Below are 24519 nucleotides of genomic sequence, written 5' to 3'. Positions count from 1 at the left end.
TTATTATAACTTGTTAATATTTTAATATATGAAATATAAATTTTAAACATTTTAAGCAATAAATATTAATTATATATAAAATTTAATTAGAATATATAAACTATATTTTAGATATTTAAATATAACCATTAAATATTTGTAATTAGTATTTTAAAAATATTTTTTATTTTTAATTAATGATTTTACATATTTTTAATTAAGCACTAAGAAAAAAAAGGGAATATACTATGTTATTAGAGGAGTGAAAATGTAATTAAGCACTAAAAGTGCTTTCAAAAGAAAAAGCTAAAAATTTTAGCCAAAAACAAATTGTTTAGTATAACTTTTCTTCCAAAAGTGCTTCTGGAGCTAGAAGTGCTTATTGCAGAACAGGTCGTACATAAAAAACCAAAATCAAAAGGCTGTGGCTATCAAATGCAATCTCATTTCTTCTTGGCAGCAGATTTGGTGACCTTAGCACCATTTAGATCCTTTTCTCAACGCTCTTGATGACACCAATGACCACGATCTGGCGCATGTCCCCGACAAAGAAGTCGCCTAAGGGTGGGTACTCAGAGAAAGTCTCCACAACCATAAGCTTGGTGGGAACCATCTTTATCATCCCTGCATCACCATTCTTCAAGAACTTGGGCTCCTTCTCGAGCTCCTTTCTAGATCGCCTGTCGATCTTGGTCAAGAATTCAAAAATTTCACAAAGAATGTGGGAGGTATGGAAATCAAGGATCTGGGCATATCCGCTTCCAATCGCCTGGGTGGTTCATGATGATGACCGAGAGATGAAGTCGCGACCTCCTTTGCAGGATCATCCTTGGAGTTTGAAGCAACGAAACCATGCTTGAGATCCTTAACAGCAACGTTCTTGACGTCGAATCCAACATTGACACCAGGGAGAGCCTCAGAGAGGGCTTCATGGTGCATCTCTACAAACTTCACTTCAGTGGTCAAACCAGAGGAGCCAAATGTCACTACCATACCAGGCTTAAGGAAACCAGTCTCAACATGACCAATAGGGACAGTTCCAATGCCACCAATCTTGTAGACATTCTGAAGTGGGAGCTAGTGTGGCTTGTCTAAAGGCCTCTTGGGCTCATTGATCTGGTCAAGAGCCTCAAGGAGAGTGGAACCCTTGTACCAGTCAAGGTTGGTAGACCTCTCAATCATGTTGTCTCCCTCAAATCCAGAGATTGGGACAAATGGGATATTGTCAGGGTTGTAACCAACTTTCTAAGATATGAGGAGACTTTCTTCACAATTTCATCATACCTTGCCTTGTATTAGTAGTGTAGAAAGTTGTTAGTTAGTTGTGACTCTGGTAAAATGTTGTTTCAGTTTAGAGCAGTTACTCAAGTCTCTATAAATATTGTACCTTGTGTATTCAGAGATTAAGAATTTTGGAATAAAAGAAAGAAGTTTATTCTCTCATTCTCTGTTTCATTAGATATTTCTATTTACTGTTTTCATAGTTCTTTCATGGTATCAGAGCTGAAAGGATTTCTAGAATCTGTGGGGTTTGTGGTATCGAAGTCCGATGATTCCTTATTTGTTAGGGTCGAACCAGATTCAATGTTGTATGTTCTTGTGTACGTTGATGATATTATTGTTACTGGTGATGTGCCTACTGTTATAGAGTGGTTTGTTCAGTTGTTGAATAGTGAGTTCTCGCTTAAGGACATGGGCGATCTTCATTACTTTCTTGGGATAGAAGTTACTCGTTCTTCATCAGGATGTCTTCATCTCTGTCAGAATAAGTATATACGTGATATTCTTATTCGGTTTTCGATGGAAAATGCGAAGAGTTTTCATACACCGATGATTAGTTCTTTTGTCATGGCTAGAGATGATGATGAGCGTTTAGAGGATCCGACTGAATACAGGAGCCTTGCCAGAGTATTACAGTATGTTACTCTTACGAGGCTTGATGTTGCATATGTTGTAAATCGGATATGTCAGTTTATGCATTGTTCCACTTCTGTTCATATGACTGCTCTGAAGCGCATTTTGCGATATCTAGGTGGAACACTTGAACTTGGGGTTGTGTTTCGTCCGTCCACTAGTTTGTCCCTAGTTGGGTATGCTGATGCAAACTGGGGATTAGATTTTGATGACCGGAGATCTACTACTGGGTACTGTGTTTATTTCGGACATACTCCCATGTCATGGTGTACAAAGAAACAGCAGGTTATTGCTCAGTCTACTGCTGAGGTAGAATACCGGAGTCTTGCCGCAGTCACTAGTGAGGTTACGTGGCTTTTGTCGTTACTTCAAGAATTACATGTTCAATCTACTAGTATTCCCAATATTTGGTGTGACAGTTCTGGTGCAGTTGCGGTTACTGCTAATCCTGTTCTACATTTGAAGTTTAAGCACGTTGAATTAGATTTATTTTTCGTTCGTGAAAAGGTTGTTGATGGTTCCGTCGCTGTTGGCGAGGTTCCCGCGTGTGGTCAAGTCGCTGATGTTCTCACTAAGCCACTTTCGCTATCGAATTTTACTCGTTTTCGGAGTTTCCTACGGGTCTTGCCTGTAGAGAAGATGGATGAATATTAGTAGTGTAGAAAGCTGTTAGTTAGTTGTGAATCTAGTAAAATGTTGTTGCTCAGTTTAGAGCAGTTACTCAAGTCTCTATAAATACTATACCTTGTGTATTCAGTGATAAAGAATTTTGGAATAAAAGAAAGAAGTTTATTCTCTCATTCTCTGTTTCATTAGATATTTCTACTTTCTATTTTCATAGTTCTTTCACCTTGGAGTACTTTGGAGTTGTTGCATCCATCTGTACAAGATGATAATTGAAATCAGTTAGTCAGAAAATCAATTTTAGATCACCAAATTATTGATAAAAAGAACATCAATACAATCTAACAACAAACTCCAACACGTTCTAAACCTTACCTTGTTGCAGCAGCAAATCATCTGCTTGACACCAAGGGTAAACGCAAGCAAAGCATGCTCACGTGTCTGACCATCCTTTGAGATACCAGCTTCGAAACCACCAGTGGTCGAGTCGATAATGAGAACAATGCAGTAGTGTTTGGTAGTCTCTAACTCTCACCTTGTATATGCCCCTGAATTCGTCTCTATTATAAATGTATTTAAAAAATTATATCTTTATAATTTTATTTCTATATGTGTTAAATACAATTACTTAAAATAAATAAACAATTTTAGTAAGTTTAATTTTATAACAAATTTCATATATCTACGTTATAACATCTTTTATATATATAAATAAAAATAGATTAAATAATATGTAATTGAATAAGCCGAGGCAATGTTTTTGTGCGCTAAAATGTGCTTTTCTTTTGACTTAAGGAATTAAGAATAATAGATAAAAGTAAGTGAACAAATTTGATATAAAATCCTTAATTAGTCTAATTGAAAATTTTATCATATTAATTGAATATCTTAAATCAAATAAAACTATAAATTCAAATATGATATTTTTCCACTTAAAAACTTTAAACTTAGTTTTACAAAGATTTATTTTTACAATTAATATTAATATAATTATATTGAATAATATAATATAATATAATATATGTTTAATAATCAATTAGTGGAATCAAAACTATTGAAACGGAAACGAATGATGTTCCTTTTGACTTCAATTTTGATTTTTCGTTAAATGAAGAAATTGATGGAAGGTTAAAATTGTAATATATTTTCATATTTTAATATTTTTAATAATGACAAATTTATTCCAAGATCTTTTAAGTTTATTATTAATTAAGTTCTCAACAGTTGAATTTTTATAATTTAATTCATAAATTTTAATTAGTAATTTTTATCGGTTTAATTTCTTAATCATTATTTAATATAAAAATCTCGATTTATGAAATCGAATTTCAAAATTTTATTTTTAACCTTAGTTAAAATTGAATAGTTACAATAGTATTATTATTTATTTTAAAAAATAATATTAAATATAATTAAAAATTATTTGTAACTTTATAACTGATTCCGCAATAATAATAAATAGAAACTTAGAAAAGTGGATTAGTCAGATGCTTTTTAGTTTTATACAAATTGTTCTTCCTTTCCTCTCTTTACGCTGTTGTAATACTCCTTATCTGTATTCGACGCTGGAACAGGGTATGAAACATTATCGGACTTAAACACAAGCAAACATACATTTTCGAGCCATAAATTTTTGTCCAAATTAAAACTTTTTGCATTTAATCATAAAGTCCCTAATACGAGCCTACAATGCCCAAAACATGCTTTGGAAGTGGTTCGGGACTAAACCGAGAACTTTAGAAATTTTTACAACACTTACAAATTTTTTGTCATGTGCAGGGGTCGCACGCCCCTGTGGCTTGGGACATGGCTGTGTGGCTTGGGACACGCCCGTGTGGGCAGGCCGTGTGGTCACACACGCCCGTGTCCTGACCTCGTGTAATTCTCTGACTTGTAACTCATGACTAAATTGAGATCACAAGGCCAAGTCACATGCCGATGTGCTAGGCCGTGTGAAAATTTAATTTTTATAAATTGGGTGCAAACTTTACATAGCCAGGGCACATGCCCGTGTTCGAGGCCGTGCCGTCCACACGGCTGAGACATACGCTCGTGTCTCTGCCCGTGTGCTCAATTCTAAGCATTCTGTTTCTCAAAATTAGGGTGCAGGGCACACACGGCCGGAGCACATGCCCGTGGGGCAAGCCGTGTGTCACACACGGCCTAGACACACACCCGTGGGTCTACCCGTGTGGACAAAAATAAGGCTATTTACCAAGCCATTTTGTCACCCTTTAAAGCACACTCTTACACATAGTACCAATCCAAGCATATACATACAACCAAAACATCAACACATCATTCACATGCTACATCTATCATACATAAACATCACATACTTATCAACTCAAATCATGCAAGTTTCCACATTCATGAAAGGCATCATCATATGAATATACTTATACCAATATTAGCCAACTTCAAATGGCCTTATACAAAATGAACTTTCAACCAACATGATAGGAGTTGAAGTGTGATTGATGATGGATGCTTTATCTGAGTTTATTTGGAGGTTTTTAACTATTATAATGAACTGCCTAGACCCTTTGGAAAGCAATCTTAGCCTTTAATTTAGAAATAAAGAGTATTTGCTTTGTGCAAACCTCAGGAACGATTTCTTAATACTATTTCTTCATTATGCAACTGACAGAAGAGTTTACTTTTTTTGCTTTCTTTTTATGATCTTGTTCGGTGTCTTCAGCTCATATTTTTTCCTTTTAAATTGGATTGCTAATAAATTTTTTTGGTATTTTCATCCACTAATAAATCAAAGTATCTCTTTTAATATTTGTTTGAGAGCTCCATGGTGAATATAATCCATGTATGCCTCAATCGTGTGTTTACACATGTTATCTTGGGCTTATTTTATATTTTCCTACCATATCTAAAAATTAGTACATATTCGAGAAGAGTTCATTGAAGTTGCGTGTGACTTACTGGTGCATGATTATCCTATTGAAGAAAAGGTGGTTTGGTACTATACCACTGATTATTTTGAGAGCACCATCGCAGCACGTATTGAAAAGTAAACTTTGATGCTGCATTTGATTGAAATGTTGGTGTCGACATTCGGGTGTTGCTACAACTGCACTGATCCAACTATGGCTGTTGTTGTAGGTTTTAGTAAATGCTTTAGGAATTGCACCTTAACATTTTTCTAAAAAAGAAAATGGTAAAATATCATTAAGCAACTAAAGTGTTACCCGATATGAGTTAGTTGAAGTTAAAATATAAATCCATGTTCTCATTAATGAGTTATCAAGCTAATCTATATGCAATCCTATTGGTCTTTCTATGAATGAATTAGAAAAAAATGGAATAAAAAACTGTAAATAGTTCATGAGCTACAAAAACAAATTCAAAGAATGATTATATGATTCTTTAGGTACTATTATCAAATATGAAATTCAAAGGCTTTTATTATGACTTTTCGTAAGAGGATAATAGTTCATTGCAGGCACACGCACGCAGGCGCTTTGCACTCACACATGCACACGTGCACACACACACACACAATTTTAATAATGATCAATTTATTCCAAGGTCTTTAGGTTTATTATTAATTAAGTCCTCAATATTTTTTAAATTAAAAATTCAATATCGATTGAACTTTTACAATTTAATTCATAAAATTTTATTCCTGATTTTTTTTCGATTTAATTTCTTAACCATTATTTAATATATTTGCATATTAACTCCATAAATCCTTCTATTCATAATTTCACAATCTCGATTTATTAAATTCATGAAAGATCGAGTTGCAGGTTTGTGCAAGTGTACACAGTCGTTATCCAGTAATAAGTATGTATCGAGTTATCGTCGCCATAGGGATTGTATTTGTGTTGAATCACTTAATTGTAAAATAATACTAACAACTTGGTAAATAAAAACACAATATGGTTTAGAAGTGATGATTAAAATTAAATATATTAAACTAAATACAATTATCCCTAATGCAAATTATCCTAAGTATGCAAACTATATGAATGAAATAGATTTTAGCAAAAATAAACACAATTTGCAACAATTATAACATAAATAAACTAGGACAATTACTTTAATTAAACTCAATTTATTATCAACATGCTTAATAACATTCGGAAAAATATTTCATGGCAACTTGATCTTTCATGAGTTTGGAAACCACATTAGGTCCTTTCGGAATCCTTTATCTAGTAAATACGTATTTACTAAGGGTTTCTTAGTATTCGTGTGAGGTAACAAGGACGTGTTAGGTTTGAAACAGTTTAATCACACAAATCCAAAAACTATGCAGATAATAGAGCTTGGTTAGAGTTGTTATGCAACCTGCAATTTAATCGGGTTAGGATCTAAATTGAGCATGCACATTTCAATTATGTGTCCACTAGTCGTCATCTGGTTAGGATCGCTCAACTAATTCAGGTGCATTTCAATAACGTATGAACGAAATACAGACTTGATTTTAATTGAAAACATGATCGATTGAGGCACAAACATTATAAGATGAATCAAATAAATATTATTTAATAAAAGCTATCATCCTAGCTTAAATAAAATTAAGCTAACATTGTTGTAAACAAGAACAAAGAACACATAGCAAACATCTTTAAATTAAATTTAAAGAAAAGAAAGATTAAACCCAATTCAGAGTGGCTGTCACCCAAGACTCTAACTGACAAGGCTCCTTCGCTCATTCACTTTGCTCCTTTGCTGATGGCCCTCCAAGGTGGCCAACCAAGGGCTTTTTTAAGAGGCTTAATTGCTAAAATATCTTTGAAGAGATGATGCTAGGCGTGGGGAATGGAAAATGCTAAAGAGAATTGAGAGAAAAGAGAGAATGATGAGGGATGCTGGATGGAGATCAAATGAAGTCTTATTTATAGGTGAAGAGAGGAGAGTAGTTTGCTAAAAATAGAGAGGTTTAGTCTCTTCAAGCTTTTCCAATGAGTGGTCGGCCATGATTAGTGGATTTTGAGTTGAATTTTGCTTTATTTTTAAGCAATTTAAATGCCATAACAACTCTGGACTAAGACTCGGTCAAATGTAAATCTTCGAGCAAATCTCTAATTTCTTCAACATTGCAAGGACCTTGTGTAATTAAACCAAAAATTGGTTTATGTGGACAGCCATGTGTAACCGAAATTGGGTTGACTTGGTCTTCAATTTGGACAATTTTTGTAATCCAACAAAGCTATCAGACCTGTCCAAAATAAATCAATAAATTAAAGAACCAAAGAACAAAATTTATCCAATTTAAATAATTAATTAAAACTCAAATTATTAATGAAATATTTTAAAATGAATTATTAAATATAAATTTATATTTTATTATTTAATTTAATCATGCATAGCCCATTTTATGTCTTAAAAATATAATATGTTCAAATAAATATAAAATAAGTCATTTTATGCATATAAACTATATAATAAAGCATAAAATCACATTTTAATAATTTCTATATCCTAATTTCATATTTTCACATATTTCATTAATTTATTAAACAATTGCTTAGTTTTAACAACTAATTTAAGTAAAAGGTGATAAATTATATAGGAAAAATCCTATATATTTTTCAGTTTACAATTTTACAATTCAATCCCTTTTTCATTTCTAACTTAAAATTCTATCATTTTAATCTCAAATACTTAAATTATTCAAATTCAATATTTTCTAAAACTTCAACATAGGTTAAGTAGTATTTAATACTAGGATTCTAAAAACATAAAATTACAAGAAAATGGACTAAATTGACTTACCAATTGAACTTAGAGCCTTGAAACCCTAGTTTCTCCTTTCTTTCTTTCATTTCTTTTCTCCTATTTCGTTTTCTGCTTTGGTCTTTCTATTCTTTTCTTTTCTTTATTTATTTCTTTTATTTATTTCTTTTATTATATTTACTTTATTATTATATTATATATATTTACTTAAATATTAAGTAATACATATTTTATTAATATATACATATGTATATTATTTTTACACGTGTAATCACTATTACCATCCACTTGTTGAAATAAGGCTTAATTGATTATTTAGTCCCTTTACTTTTTCTTTAATCTATAATTCAACTTTCATCTTTTATGCAGTTTAGTCCTTATACCTAATTACTCTTAATTCATGCAAATTCACCTAACCAAAACCTAATTAACTACACAATTAACTTCGTAAATATTTTTAATAAATATTTACGAATCCGTTTTACGAAAATGGTCTCAAAAATATATTTTTCAACACCCGTGACTATCAGGTCGTTACATGCATAATTTATTAAACTCACCAGAACAGAACTCTAAGCCATTTTCTGTGCAGAGGTATTTTATTTGTTTTGTCGTATGTTTTTCAATCATAGTTTTCCAAGACTTAAATGCGAAAAACACATCGCTTTTCTACTTTAAGAAGAACGCCCAAACTTTTTTGGAAAAAATCATTAATAAAAGTTAGCATATAATTAGCTCCACCTCTCGAAGGCACTCTAGATGGCCCTCACAGATCAGAATGAATATACTCTAACGTTCCCTTTGTGTTATGGATTCCTCTGGTGAATCGAACTCTCTTTTGCTTCCCAAAAATGCAGTGCTCACAGAACTTTAGTTTGTAAATTCGTTGCTCATCAAAAAGTCTTCTTTTGCTCAATTTTGCCATGCCATTCTCACTCATACGCCCTAGGCACATATGCCAAAGTTTAGTAATATCATCATCTGACAAGGAAGAGGAAGCGATAGTTGCATCACCAGTAACAGTAGAACCCTACAAAACATATAACTTGGCAGCATTTCTTTGCCCTTTCATCACAACGAGGGAACCTTTGCAAATCTTCAAAACCCCACTTTTAGTTATGTATTTGTACCCTTTTGAATTAAGAGTACTCAACAAAATTAAATTTCTCTTCGATTTTGGAACATGTCGTACATCACTATGTGTTCTGACAACTCCATCAAACATCTTAACTTTAATTGTTCCAATACCTGCGTTACACGAAGCATTATTTCCCATCAAAATAACATCTTCAGACACTGCTTTGTAACTTATAAAGTAATCCCGACTGGGACTCACGTGGAAGGTGCAACCCGAATCAAGGATCCACTCCTCGCTCACTTTAAAATTGTTGACAGAAGCGACTAGAAGTTCACCATCACTATAGTCTTCTACAACATTAGCTTCACCAAAATTTTCTGATTGTTTTCCCTTTAGATTCGCAACCTCCCTTTTGATCTTATTCTATAGCTTATAGCACTCAGATTTAATATGCCCTTTCTTCTTGTAGAAGTTACAAGTTTTACCTCTGTTTGAAGACTTTGATCTACCTTTAGATTTACTGTGAGGATTTCGTTCCTATGTCCTTCCACAATCATCATCAGCATTCCAATCTTGTCTCCCACGAACAATGAAACCCTCTCCTTGAGAGTCAGTTTTAACCACAAGATGCTTCATCTTATCATACGAGGTCAAAGAATCATAAACCTCATCAATTGTGAGAGACTCGCAGCTATATAATATCGTGTCTCTAAAGGTTGAATAAGACGGGGGCAACGAACAAATTAGAATCAAACTTAGATCTTCCTTATCATACTGAACCTTCATAGCCTCCAAGTTTGAGAGAATTTCTTTAAACACTGTTAAGTGTTCGTGCACAGACGCATCTTCCTCTAAAATATGAGCATAAAGATGTTGTTTCATATATAGCTTGCTAATTAGAGTTTTCGACATACATGTTTGTTCTAGCCTCTTCCATAATGCAACAACGGTCTTCTCCTTTATCACATCCTGTAAAATTTCATTAGACAAATGCAGATCTAATTGTGTTAATGACTTTCGATCCTTATGCTTCTTCTCTTCATCTATTAATGTCGAAGGCATCTTATCTATTCCTAGCAGGGCTTCCTCTAAGTCCATCTATGCAAGAACTGCTTGCATCTTTATCTGCCACAACACAAATCTGCTGTTGCGATCCAATAGCAGAATTTCATACTTCAAAGACGCCATTATCGTGATTGAGATGAACAACTTGGAAGCTTAGATACCAATTTGTAAAAAAAATAGAAAGTCGGTAATGAAAATATATATCGCAAAGAAAAGAGAAATAAAAATAAAGAACAGACAACTTTTACGTTGAAACCCTTTCGGGAAAAAACCACGAGCAGAGGAGAAGAAAAGTTACTATGTCGAATTCAAATGATTACAAGAAGAGTAGACTATGTCTATTTATAGGCTTCTAAAACCATATTCTAATAGAAGTGTAGTAAGATTGAAACACCTTATTCTAATCAATATCAAATAGATAGAGTCTAATAAGCTAGTACACCTTATTCTAATCTCAAGGAGAGGGTCTCATTGTAAAACCATATGGATTTTACTTTTATTTTATTTTACCACTGTATTTTATTTAAATAAGGATTCGGATCACTTAATTCTAATATCCTCAATATTTTTAAATTAAAAATTCAATAACGATTGAATTTTTACAATTTAATTCATAAACTTTAATTAGTGAATTTTTTCGATTTAATTTCCTAACCATTATTTAATCTATTTTCATATTAACTCCATAAATCCTTTTATTCATAAATTCAAAATCTTGATTTATTAAATCAAATTCAAAATTGCATTTTATGACCCTAGCTAAAAATGTATCGTTAAATAAAATATTGTCTATTCTTTTAAAAATATTTTTTATAAATAAAAAAATTGTTTGTAATTTTGTAACTACGTATGTGATCTAGTAGATAATAGGTATAAATTTAGGCAAGTGGAGTCCCCATGATCAAATGATTCGGCACAAAAAACTAAAAACGAATGTTAGAAAAGAAAAAAAAAAGAGTAAGGTTTTTGGTCATCACTTCAAACTGCTTACTGCCTCTTATTCCACTTTTATACAAACAATTCTTCCTTTCATCTCTTTCTACTATCATTTTGATTGTTTGGTCACTTTGGCCCTTTATGTTTTCTTTGAGCACTTTAACACCTAACGTTTTTTTTGTCAAATTGATCTATTTTTAACGGACATGTTGACATGGCCATTAGTTGACTAACGGTCAACATTAACCTCTGACGTGGTGGTCCAAATGTAATTAAATGCTGACATTGCATTATTTTATCTTATATACGATGTTAGTAAATGATTTTAAAACTATTCAAATTATCTTAAAAAATCATCATCATCATCATGATCATCATCGTCATCATCACCGTTTCTTTTTCTGCCTCTTTCTTTCCATTTTTCAACATCATCACCGTCTCTATTGTGAAGCTTCTAGACCTTGGTGGAGCTGCTCTTGTAAGCTAGTACTCCGTTTGAAGAAGTTAGATCAACGATTGTTGTCATGCCAATGGTCATTTTGTCCTTGTTTCTGTCCTCACAAATCGACTCTAACATCAACATTGGCACCATCAATGATTACATCGATGAAATGTGATTCTTCGCTAACGTTTTCCATGTAAACCTCGGAGAATCTGTAACATTTCATTACTTGAAAGACTGAAACTCATATGAACATATTATAGCATAATTCATTTGGCAAACTCATATGTACATATCATACTAAATTTTCTATCATCATATCACATTTGTTTATTTTTCATAGCATATTACTTAATCATTTCATTTCTCATTTCTGTATCAAATCCATTGATTCGTTTCATATCCATATAGACTATCGAGGCTTGTTTTAACCGGTTCACATGATTTTTCACAAGCTATCTTTTGTCACTTAGATGCTTATATACAAAATTCATCATTTGCTATTAGCTTCACATACCATATGTCAATAGGAAAAGTTTATGGTTTAATATCCCTATTAATCAGACATAGACTCAATATATATACACGTATTATCCAACCATCACACCAATATGACTAACGCCCAGTGCCTCATCAGAACATTCGAAGTATAATATGCATTCCGCGCTTCGTTGGTATAAACTTAAGTATAATCCCATGCACTAACATTTTGGCATGCCAATTAAACTCGATTCTCTCGAGATAATTAATAGGGCAACCAATGTTCCAAATACATATTTATATACATGATCACATATCATAGTTTCATATAATACTCATATATACCACACACGCACATACACATCCATGAATGCACGCGCATGTACACGCACACGATGGTGAGTGTAACACCCCAAACCCGGCCTAGGAGTTATGGCTGAATCTGGCGTGTCACATTGAAGTGTCTTTCGAAAATCGGACTCGTTGGTAAAAATTTGTTTCTAAGTTTAAAATAAACCATTTTATTGTTAATTAACAAATCAACTAGTCAAAATATTTGTCTTGTTATCTGCTATTGTTATAATAGGTTGATCTAAAATCGCGGAAGCTTTTGAAAACTCTAATGTTTAAATTTCGTGTCTTTGAAAATAGTAATTATTTTAAAAATTCGTCTTCTCCTAAACTACCAATTTAAAATAAGTAAGCAAAAGCCCAATTAAAAATTTAAACAAACATAAATGACCTTATTACAAAAAAAACCCAACACAAACTTTAAATTTAAATAAAAGCAAGTGTAGAACAACTGCAGTTGTGTGGCCACCTCCGGTCCCTCGCAGCATCGACCTGCCTACAACTGGGGATTACTTGTACAGTTAAATAGAGGGGTGAGTTTACGTAAACTCAGTGTGTAATCCCCTAATAAGCAAACAGTTAATTAAACAATAGATAAATATTGTTTGGGTATGAGCCCGTTACAGTAACAGTCTAGTTCAGTGTGGGACTAAGCCCTTTCCCGTAACAGTAAATGATTGGGCTTGAGCCCATCACAATGCCAGTAATCAGTAGGGCCTTTGCCCAATTTCAGTAATAGTATCAGTGGGGCCCTAGCCCATAACAGTAACAGATATCAATCATACAGTGAATAGTATGTAATATCATTAATCAATGCAGTAACAGTACAAAATCATTAATCAATGCAAATATGCAGTTAGAAATCCTACCTAATCCAGCCTCTACACACCACTCCGTCCTGCCAAACACACCATGTGGAGATAAAATCGACCTACCCAGCCAGACGCACCAAGATTAGCATCGGTTGCGGTACTAAACAGTATTGCAGCAAAGCTGCCAATAAAATAAACGGCATATAGCCATCAGTAGGTCCACAGTCGTCTTGGGCGACCCGTTCAATCTTATCAGTACGGTACACTTCCTCCAAATATAACAACCCATCCCTATGCAATATATCGTGACATAATATCATACGTGTATGCAAAACGTCATGCTCAATCATAGTCATACATATCATAGAACAAATCAGTCATACATAACATAAAGCCAAAACAGTCATTTCATCTCCTAGGGGTATAACAGTCATTTTAACCTATAGGGGTATTTCGGTCATTTTACCCTATAATGGTATTTGGTTATTCTACCCTATGGAGGTATTTCAGTCATTTTAACCTATAGGGGTATTTCAGTTATTTTACCCTATAGGGGTATTTTGGTCATTCTACCCTATGGGGGTATTTCGGTCATTCTACCCTATGGGGGTATTTTGATCATTTTACCCTATGGGGTATTTTGTTCATTTTACCCATATAGGGGTATTTCGGTTATTTTATCCTTTGGGGTATTTTGGTCATTTTACCCTGTGGGGGTATTTTGGTCATTTTATCCTATGGGGGTATTTTGGTCATTTTACCCTATGGAGGTATTTCGATCATTCTACCCTATGGGGGTATTTTGGTCATTTTACCTTATGGGAATATTTCGATCATTCTACCCTATGATGGTATTTCGGTCATTTTACCTATTTTAGGGTCTCAGTGCAGATATCAACCTCTCGAAAAGTCTGTAGTCGCCTTGGCCCAAGTGGGCCTGCACGCTTGTGCGGCCCGTTTAGCCCAAATTTCACCACGGTTATGACATCTACTTATCCTCGTCTAGTATTTGCCACAAATCGTGGATTTCATCAGTGTGGGGCCCACGAGCCCAATGAGCCCACACGACCCATTTTAGCTCAACGTGGCCCATTACGGCCTAAGCCCAAGGAAATGCTCATGAAGGCCTCTACAATTTATCTCCCATGATTCGCAGGTTTGGCTTTCCACACGAGCGATGTGGTCTCAACGTCGTATTTTGGATTTCTGGCTTTTGTCATTCTACAGTTACAGTGGGGTGGTTACACACACCACCAGTTAGGAATGGAAGCAATGCAGGTTGGAGAAAGCGACGAAAACCTTGAAAACCTTGCCAATATCCCATCGAGAACAAGGAACAAATGAGATGTGATATATATATCTCTCCACAACAACAACCTCCCCAAATCCCACTATTCTCTCCTCAAATCTCTCCAAATATTCCTCCTCGATTCTCTACTAGTTCAAACTCCATTTAGCAGTATTTCAATCCAACTCTACCACCCACACGAATTAGGCAGCAAAATAAATACTCCCTTTTTAATGTGCAACCATTTGAACCTTAAATCCCATGTACACTCCACACGCCCCTTACCACTAGACCAACAACTCCTTTGTATCATATTTTAACCACAGTAATTTAAGAACCTACTATCTAGATCCAAGGATTTTATTCACTTAAAATAAAAATTTTGCATAAGCCAAGACTTGAACCCTTGACTTCTCAAACACTTCCAAACACTCCTAAATCACTTAACCACTGAAGCAGACATTCATTTATGTCACTTCCTTGCACAACTAAATATTTATGTGTAGTCTCTTAATTGTTCCCCTGTTCAAAACCTATTTCTTCTAGGCCCAAAATTCTAGGTGTTACAGTGAAGGAGGAGCATATTTTCTTGATGATGGTGTTCTGGATCTTGTATTATATTCAGGTTTGGCTCCATTAAGATATTGCAACGATGATTGGAACCCAACAGAGGCATACCCCTTCAACTTGAATGGTTCTCAATTAGGAGTTTCTCTTAATGGTTGACATCCTACCATGATGCCTTATCCAGAGTGGTGTTTCTTGATGTGGCAGTTCCCTTTGTATCCAAAGGAATGGAATGTGGACAATAAAGGCCCTAGTCCATGGTTAAGAATGTTTCAACATGCTAGAGAGTGGTGCTCATGATATGGTTAGATTTTCTACTAAACTCATGATGGTTGATCTTGACATTTCATATTTGAAAATGATTGAAAGTGCTTTTTATGTACTTATATTTGAAAAAATCTTGAAAGATAATCTAAAGAACTAATAACAAAATATGAAAAAATTTAACCGCAATCGTACCTTGGATGGCACTAGTTTATTTGGAAATAACATTTGTAAAATTTTTGAGTATGCATTGAGCTTAATTTTTTAATTTTTTTAATCAAAGATTATGAGATTCAAGGAAAAATGAGAGGAGTTGAAGTGTGATTGATCATGGATGCTTCATCTGAGTTTATTTTCAGGTTTTTAACTGTTATATTGAAATGCCTAAACCCTCTGGAAAGCAGTCTTAGTCTTTAATGTAGACATAAAGAGTATTTGCTTTGTGCAAACCTCAAGAATGGTTTCTTAATATTATTTCTTCATCATGCAACTGATAGGAGGGTTTACTTTTTTTGCTTTCTTTTTACAATCTTGTTAGGTGTCTTCAGCTCATAATTTTTCCTTTTAAATTGGATTACTAATAAATTTTTCCTTTTAAAAATTGTATTTAAACTATACTCGATTCTCCTAAGAAAATTAATAGAGTAACCAATGTTCCAAATACAATTTTATATACCATCTATACCACACACACAGTCAAACACACACATGCACGCGTACGCACACACTATTTTAGTAATGATCAATTTATTCCAAGGTTTGTAAGTTTATTATTAATTAAGTCCTTAATATTTTTAAATTAAAATTTCAATAACGATTGAATTTTTACAATTTAATTCATAAACTTTAATTAGTGAATTTTTTCGATTTAATTTCCTAAAATTATTTAATATATTTTCATATTAACTCCATAAATCCTTCTATTCGTAATTTCACAATCTCGATTTATTACATCAAATTCAAAATTTTATTTTATGACACTAGCTAAAATGTATCATTACAATAAAATATTATTTATTCTTTAAAACCAATATTTATTATAATTAAAAATTTGTTTGTAATTTTGTAACAAAGTCCGTGATCGGGTAAATAATAGATATAAGATTAGGCAAGTGGACTTGTGGGGGACTATTTAGTCCCCATGATCAAAGGATTCCGCGCAAAAAAGTACAAAAAATATTAGAAAAGAAAAATAATTAAGAGAGTAGGGTTTTTGGTCATCACTCCAAACTGAAACGTAAAAATCTGGTTAGTTCCTTACGCTCCCACTGCTTACTGCCTCTTATTCCACTTTTATACAAATGATTCTTCCTTTCATCTCTTTCTACCATAATTTTAGTTGTTTGGTCACTTTGGCCTTTATATGTTTTCTTTAAGCACTTCAACACCTAATTTTTTTTTTCTTTTATCAAATTGATCTATTTTTAACGGATATGCTGACGTAGCCATTAGTTGACTAACCATCAACATTAACCTCTGACGTGGCGGTCCAAATGTGATTAAATGCTAACGTTGCACTATTTTATCTTATATGCGATGTTAGTAAATGATTTTAAAATTATTAAAATTATTTTAAAAAAATCATCATCATCATCATTACCGTTTCTTTTTCTGCCTTTTTCTTTCCATTTTTCATCATCATCACCGTCTCTATCGTGAAGCTTCTACACCTTGGTAGAGTTGCTCTCAGGAGCTAGTACTCCGTTTGAAAAAGTTAGATCGACGATAGGCGTCGTACCAATGGTCATTTTGTCCTCGTTTCCGTCCTCGCAAAAAGACTCTAGCATCAACATTCGCACCATCGACGATTACATTGATGAAATGTGATTTTTCGCTAACGTTTTCCATGTAAACCTCGGAGAATCTGTAACCTTTCATTACCTGAAAGACTAAAACTCATTTGAACATATCATAGCATAATTCATTTGGCAAACTCATATGTACATATCATACTAAATTTTCTATCATCATATCACATTCGTTTATATTTCAGAACATATTACTTAATCATTTCATTTCTCATTTCTATAGTGAATCCATTGATTCGTTTCATATCCATATAAACAATCGAGGCTTGTTTTAACTGGTTCACATGATTTTTCACATGCTATCTTTTGTCACTTAAATGCTTATATACAAAATTCATCATCTACTATTAGCTTCACATACCATATGACATTAGGAAAAGTTTATGTTTTAATATCTCTATTAACCGTACACAAACTCAAGCCATATACAGGGATTATCCAACCATCACACCAGTATGACTAATGCCCAATGTCTCATTGGAATGTTCGAAGTATAATATGCATTTTGCGCCTCATTGGTATAAACTAAAGTATAATCCCATACACTAATCTTATGGCATGCCATTTAAACTCGATTCTCCCAAGATAATTAATAAGGTAACCAACGTTCCAAATACATATTTATATACATGATCACATATCATAGTTTCATATAATACTCATAAATACCACACACACACATACACATCCACGAATGCACGCGCATGTACACGCACACGATGGTGAGGGAGGAGCATATTTTCTTGATGATGGTGTTTTGGATCGTGTATTACATTCAGGTTTGGCTCCATTAAGATATTGCGATGATGATGGGAACCCAACAGAGGCATACCCCTTCAACTTGAATGGTTTTCAATTAGGAGTGTCTCTTGATGGTTGACATCTTACCATGATGCCTTATCCAGAGCGGTGTTTCTTGATGCGGCAGTTCCCTTTGTATCGAAGGACTGGAATGTGGACAAGAAAGGCCCTAGTCCATGGTTAAGAATGTTTCAAAACACCAGAGAGTCGTGCTCATGATATGGTCAGTTTTTCTACTAAACTCATGATGTTTGATCTTGACATTTCATATTTGAAAATGATTTAAAGCGCTGTTTATGTACTTGTCTTTGACAAAATCCTGCAATATAATCTAAAGAGCTAATTACAAAATATGAGAAAATTCAACTGCAGCCGTACCCTGGATGACGCTAGTTTTTTTGGAAATAACATTTGTAAAATTATAGGTTTCTTTTTTTAATTTTTTTAATCACAGGTTATGATATTCAAAGGAAAAATGAGAGGAGTTGAACTGTGATTGATTATAGATGCTTCCTCTGAGTTTATTTGGAGGTTTTTAACTGTTATATTGAAATGCCTAAACCCTTTGGAAAGCAGTCTTAATCTTTAATATAGACATAAAGAGTATTTGCTTTGTGCAAACCTCAGGAACGATTTCTTAATATTATTTCTTCATCATGCAACAGAAAGGAGAGTTTACTTTTTTCTTTCTTTCTTTCTTTTTACAATCTTGCTCGGTGTATTCAGCTCATAATTTTTACTTTTAAATTGGATTACTAATAAATTTTTCCTTTTAGAAATTGTATCTAAACTATACTCGATTCTCTTGAGACAATTAATAGGGTAACCAATGTTCCAAATACATTTTTATATACCATCTATACCACACACACGCACGCACACACGCATACACACGCACGCGCACACGCACACACAATATTTTAATAATGATCAATTTATTCTAAGGTCTTTAAGTTTATTATTTTAAGTTTATTATTAATTAAGTCCTCAATATTTTTAAATTAAAATTTAATAACGATTAAATTTTTACAATTTAATTCATAAACTTTAATTAGTGAATTTTTTCGATATAATTTCCTAACCATTATTTAATATATTTTCATATTAAATCTATAAGTCCTTCTATTCATAATTTCATAATCTTGATTTATTAAATCGAATTCGAAAATTGTATTTTCTAACCCAAATAAAATTGTATCATTACAATAAAATATTATTTATTCTTTAAAAAACAATTTTAATTATAATAATAAAAATTGTTTGTAATTTTGTATAAGTTGAATGTTGATGGGAGGTAGGACCAATAGAATAATAAACTTAGAGTTAAGGGTAATTAGGGACTGCACATGGAGCATGGTTTTTGGGCTTTCATTATTTTCGTGGAAGCTGTACTATTGATGGCCGAGCAATGCGCACTTTAATTTATTATTAAGATTGCTTAAAAGATGAGAATTGGACTTATAGGCATTAAATTTGACTCATTTTGTAATGGCCTTTACCCGACTCGACCGCCAGGTCTAAGCTACAGAATGTTACACTCATTCTCAGAGCAAAAACGATCAAATATATACTGAATTTATGTCATTATACATTTAAATACAAGTAACACACGCATATGATATGATATAAAATCATTTTCGGGTCTTACACGAGCTTATGAAAACTCTTATGCTAACCTAAGTTTGAATTAAGACCGAATTATGAAATTTTAAAATTCCTGGCTCGACATTGCTACTTCATCATTTCTCTATCGCAACGTTGCCAACTCAGTGAGTCATGTCGCTGTGACATGTATATCCAGGTCGCAACGCCATTCACTATCAAACAACATTGCAACATCAGGGATTCGTGGTCATGATGCTACCTCTGCTTTTAGCAAAATAAACATTTGGTACCTAATTCAAGTGATTCCAACCCACTCCCTAAGTTTTTTCATTCAATCTTTCTAAAAAATAAAGCCATTAAACCAAGTAAATGACAACCAATTCAAGTATATAACCATTTAAACAAACATTCTATACCATACAATCTAATCATTCAACATTTAGGCATATTCATATCCATGCAAAAATGCTTCCATTACCAACTTAAGCATGTTCATTATACCAATTGGGAACTAACAATTCAAGAGATTGACATGAATTAATCAAAGCATATACTAAACTATATAACATGCTTAACATTTAACTTACCATCCCCAAATCATTAATCAATTTAACTAATTCAAATAGCCTAATTGATAGTTTTAACATGCCAAACCATTCAAAAGTAAATAAACATTCATATAGCATCAAACTTGACCAAATTATGCACCACTAAGTTATATACCAAATGGTATATCCAAAACCATTCATCATCGTAATTAACATAATACTATCAACTCCAAAATGACCATTTGCACACAAAGAGCCCTTATGTACATGCCATATAGTTTAGAATCAAATTGAACATACAACTATCGTCTCAAGATAGTGTGTGCTCCTCTACTGATCTGGCTTGGTAAGTTCCGCAAGGTGACAATCTACAAGGAAGGAAGACAACTAGAATAAGCATTAAAAATTCTTAGTAAGTTCAAATGGAATCTGTAACCCCTCAGAATTTGGGCCTAGAAGTATTGGGCCTTGAGCAAGGGAACGGTTAGGAAACTATGAACAAAAGTATGTCTGCTTTAGTGGTTAAGGGTCCTGAGAGGAGTTGGAAAAGTCCTGGGTTCAAACCTAGGCTTTAGCAAAAATTTTGGTTTTACATGGATAAAACCCTGGATGCTTGGATGTAGGCCTTTTAAATTATTGTGTTAAAAATGTCATAAGGAATCTTGTGGTTTAGTGGTTGTGGCGTCATTAAGGTTATAAGGGAGCCTGGGTTCAAGTCTTAGCTCCTGTAATTTATTTTGGTTTTTCTTTTAAAGGAACCTGGATTTTGGCCTTTAGACCTTGTTATTAATTGAAGATAAAATATGATACAAAAGAGCTTGTGGTAAGAAGGCAAGTGGTGTGTTGAGCTATTGAGGGGGGATTGGGAGACTTGTTTGTGCAATTCGGCTAAGGGGGTCTTTGGGTATGCATTTTCGGGAATTTGTGAGTGAATAGGTGCCGACTTTCCTCTCTATCATTTGGGGTTTTTGTTCTTTTTGGCGATTCTGGCTTCTTTTCTCCCTAGTTTCGTTTCTGCAAGTTATCTTTCGTGCTCTTTCGAGATTTGATTAGTGTAAGTTTTAGTGCCGAAATCCCTCTTCTCAACTTCTTTTCTTTTACTTTTTGTCAAATCACACTACTCTTTTTCCTTTTACTCCTTTGTGACTGATCTCCCCTCCATACCTCTTCACTTAGTTTCGGTTTAGCGGTTCTTCTCTGCTAATCGTGAGTACAATCGTTTCTGGTTAGTATTTTTTTAGATCTTTTTCATGTTATCTCTGCTTTAAGCCAAAAACTTCTCCATTCTCACTTCCTGGGGTTCGTGTTTGTTGGGCATCTAGGCTTTGACAAGTGGCTGACTGCTTCATTTGGTGTGCTCAAATCCTTCTTTCGACATTAAATCGTTTTGGGGGTAAGTGGTGTTAGCCGAATACTCTATGACTTAATATTGGGACTTTAAGCCATATTCTTGAAATTAGTTTTGCCTAATAAGGTTCGTTGTCTGAGCAGATAATCATTGAGATCGATCCTTAGTCAGCGTTAAGAGCAATAAAGCCTTTTTTGCTCATTCAGGGTAAGGGTTTGGGATTGTATGTTTAGGAATCCTAATGTTTGGAAGACTAACAATATGATTTGATGAAAAATAGGCTTTGGAGCACGTGGACGATTCGTACGTTTTGCAATCAAGTGTGTATCTATACACCATAAATCATGACTTTCGTAAAGCTGAAAGAGTGTGTGTAATCACACTGTCTCTTCTGTGAATTGGCAAAAGTCAAAAAGTCGAAAAGCCAAAAATACGACGATTGAGGCCACATGGGCTTGCGAACACTCGTGTGGTGAACCGAGCCCACGAAACATGGTGTTAGACTGTAGAGGCCAATATGATTTGATGGAAAATAGGCTTTGGAGCACGTGGACGATTCGTACGTTTCGCAATCAAGTGTGTATCTGTACACCGTAAATCATGACTTTCGTAAAGCTGAAAGAGTGTGTGTAATCACTCTGTCTCTTCTGTGAATTGGCAAAAGTCAAAAAGTCGAAAAGCTAAAAATGTGACGATTGAGGCCACGTGGGCCTGCGAACACTCGTGTGGTGAACCGAGCCCACGAAACATAGTGTTAGACTGTAGAGGCCACCACGAGCGTTCTCATGCTCTTGGGTCGTTATGGGCCTCGTTGGGCTAAAATAGGTCGTGTGGGCCCAATGGGCTCGTGGGACCCACACAGATAAAATCCACGTTAAGTGACAAATACTGGACTAGGCTAAGTAGTTCGCATACTCGTGACTGAATTTGGGCTAAATGGGCCACACGAGCGTGTGGACCCACTTGGGCCTTGGTCCCATTTGCACAGTTGTGACCATTTAAGTTATCTGTGTCACTCGAGGTGACTGTAGGCCTTCAGAAAGATTTTTAAATGATCGAAATACCATCGAAGGGTAAAATAACCAAAATACCCCTGGGGGTAAAAGTATTATTTTACCCCTAACTGACGAAATGACCGTTACACCACTAGTGGTAGGTTGGCTGATGTATGTATGAAAGTTATATGACTGATTCTGAGCATGACATCCTGCTTTCATATATGTTATTATGGCATGTCATCCTGCATGGGGTTGGGATAATATTGACGGAGGAAGTGTATGGCTTGTACCTGTTCTGTTCAAGGCATACTGCTTTTCTGCTTATGGCTTTTAGCCGTTCTGTTATCTGGCAGTGTTGCTACGATACTTATGGCTTTTAGCCGTTCTACCTACGGTGTCAAGCCATTCTGTTGACTTAATGCCACAACCGGTGCTAAGCTTGGTATGTTGGCTGGGTAGGTCGATTTTATCCCCACATGGTGTGTTGGTTGGTACGGGTGGTGTATTGGTTGGATTGGGCTGGGTTTTTGTCTACATATCTGCATCTGATACTGATTTTGTAATGGGCTTAGGTCTATCTGGTTCTGTTAATGGGCTAAGGCTCAACTGATATCATGCCTGTGGTAGGCTCAGGTCCAGTCTATTTTTGCATACCGTATATCTGACTGTTTGTATTATAAGGGATTACACACTGAGTTTTCGCAAACTCACTCTTCCGTCTAATTGTGCAGGTAATCCCCAGCTTTAAGCGATTTGGAGCCACGAGAGACTCGGAGAAGGCCACACAACTACACATGTTTTATTCTGTTTTGCTTATTAACTTAAGCAATTTGATTTTGATTCAGGTTGTAATAAGACCTCTATAATTTCTGGATTTTAAATTTGGGTTTTGATGTGATTGTAATTTATATCTATTAGAAGTAGAACACGGTTTTCCAAAATAATAACTATTTTTTTACACTACGTTTCTGCACCTCAATTCTAAATATCACATTTCGTAAATCATTTGTTTTAAATTAAGCTTCCACAACAATAAGGTTTTGAAGGTAATAACTTTTTAATAAACCTCGATTGAAAATAAACAAACGCAAACTGAGGTTTTATACAAGTTTTAAATGATAATAAGTTTTAAATTTCAAGAAGGCTTTTAATGAAAACATGGTTTTCGAAAAACACTTCAATGTGACACGCCAGATTTGGCCATAACGTCTAGGCCAAGTTTGGGGTGTTACAGAATCACTGAACATAACTTGATCACTTAAAGTATAATTAAACTAATCATTTTGGCATTCAACATGGCTATCCTTGGCACATAATGACATAACTAGTCACAAATCAACATTACCAAACAAGTATGTTAGTTATGTTTTCATATCATGAGTAATATCACTACATTAATACAATCACATACCTATCACATATCAAATATCAACATATAATATCTCATGTCCAATTCACATTTAAATTTCCATTTCCATTCAATTGAATATCGTTAGACAGAACTATAGTAAAACGGACTCAGATACACGAGAATAAGTTGCTTACACAAGCTGACATTATATCAGGGCTGCTCATACAAGTTGACATTATATTAAGATTGCTCACACAAGTTGACATTATATCAATGCTACCAATCCGAGTTAAACCTGTGATACTTATAACCTAAGAATCTGCAACAAATGCTAGACCTCGTTATAACCTATAAAATCCTTGATCAAGCGCACGTATAACCCTAATGACATGCCATACGTATCCTAACCTTTTACTAAGTTCACACAAGCATAATTTCCATATATATATATATATATATATACGTCATTACCAATATCTTCACATGATTACAAATTTCATTACAAGTCCTGTAATTAATCAACATTTACATTTTTCAACCAGTACTATTTCATAATAGTT

The 24519-nt window shown here is 34.1% G+C and overlaps 1 protein-coding gene across 1 annotated transcript; it reads right to left on the bottom strand.

Annotated features, from left to right (window-relative positions):
• Nucleotides 1-413: 413 nt before the first annotated feature.
• LOC105794304 (elongation factor 1-alpha) lies at nucleotides 414-23404 on the bottom strand. Its single transcript, XM_012623417.2, is given in 8 exon segments — nucleotides 414-475; nucleotides 478-746; nucleotides 748-774; nucleotides 776-1220; nucleotides 1223-1268; nucleotides 2744-2773; nucleotides 2893-3041; nucleotides 23263-23404. Coding segments are annotated over 8 exon segments (1161 nt in total). The 3' UTR covers nucleotides 414-422.
• Between the last annotated feature and the right edge of the window lie 1115 nt (nucleotides 23405-24519).

The sequence above is a fragment of the Gossypium raimondii genome, chromosome 3 (assembly GCF_025698545.1).
Source record: "Gossypium raimondii isolate GPD5lz chromosome 3, ASM2569854v1, whole genome shotgun sequence".
Taxonomy (NCBI): domain Eukaryota; kingdom Viridiplantae; phylum Streptophyta; class Magnoliopsida; order Malvales; family Malvaceae; genus Gossypium; species Gossypium raimondii.
This window is presented reverse-complemented; position numbering and strand designations above follow the sequence as displayed.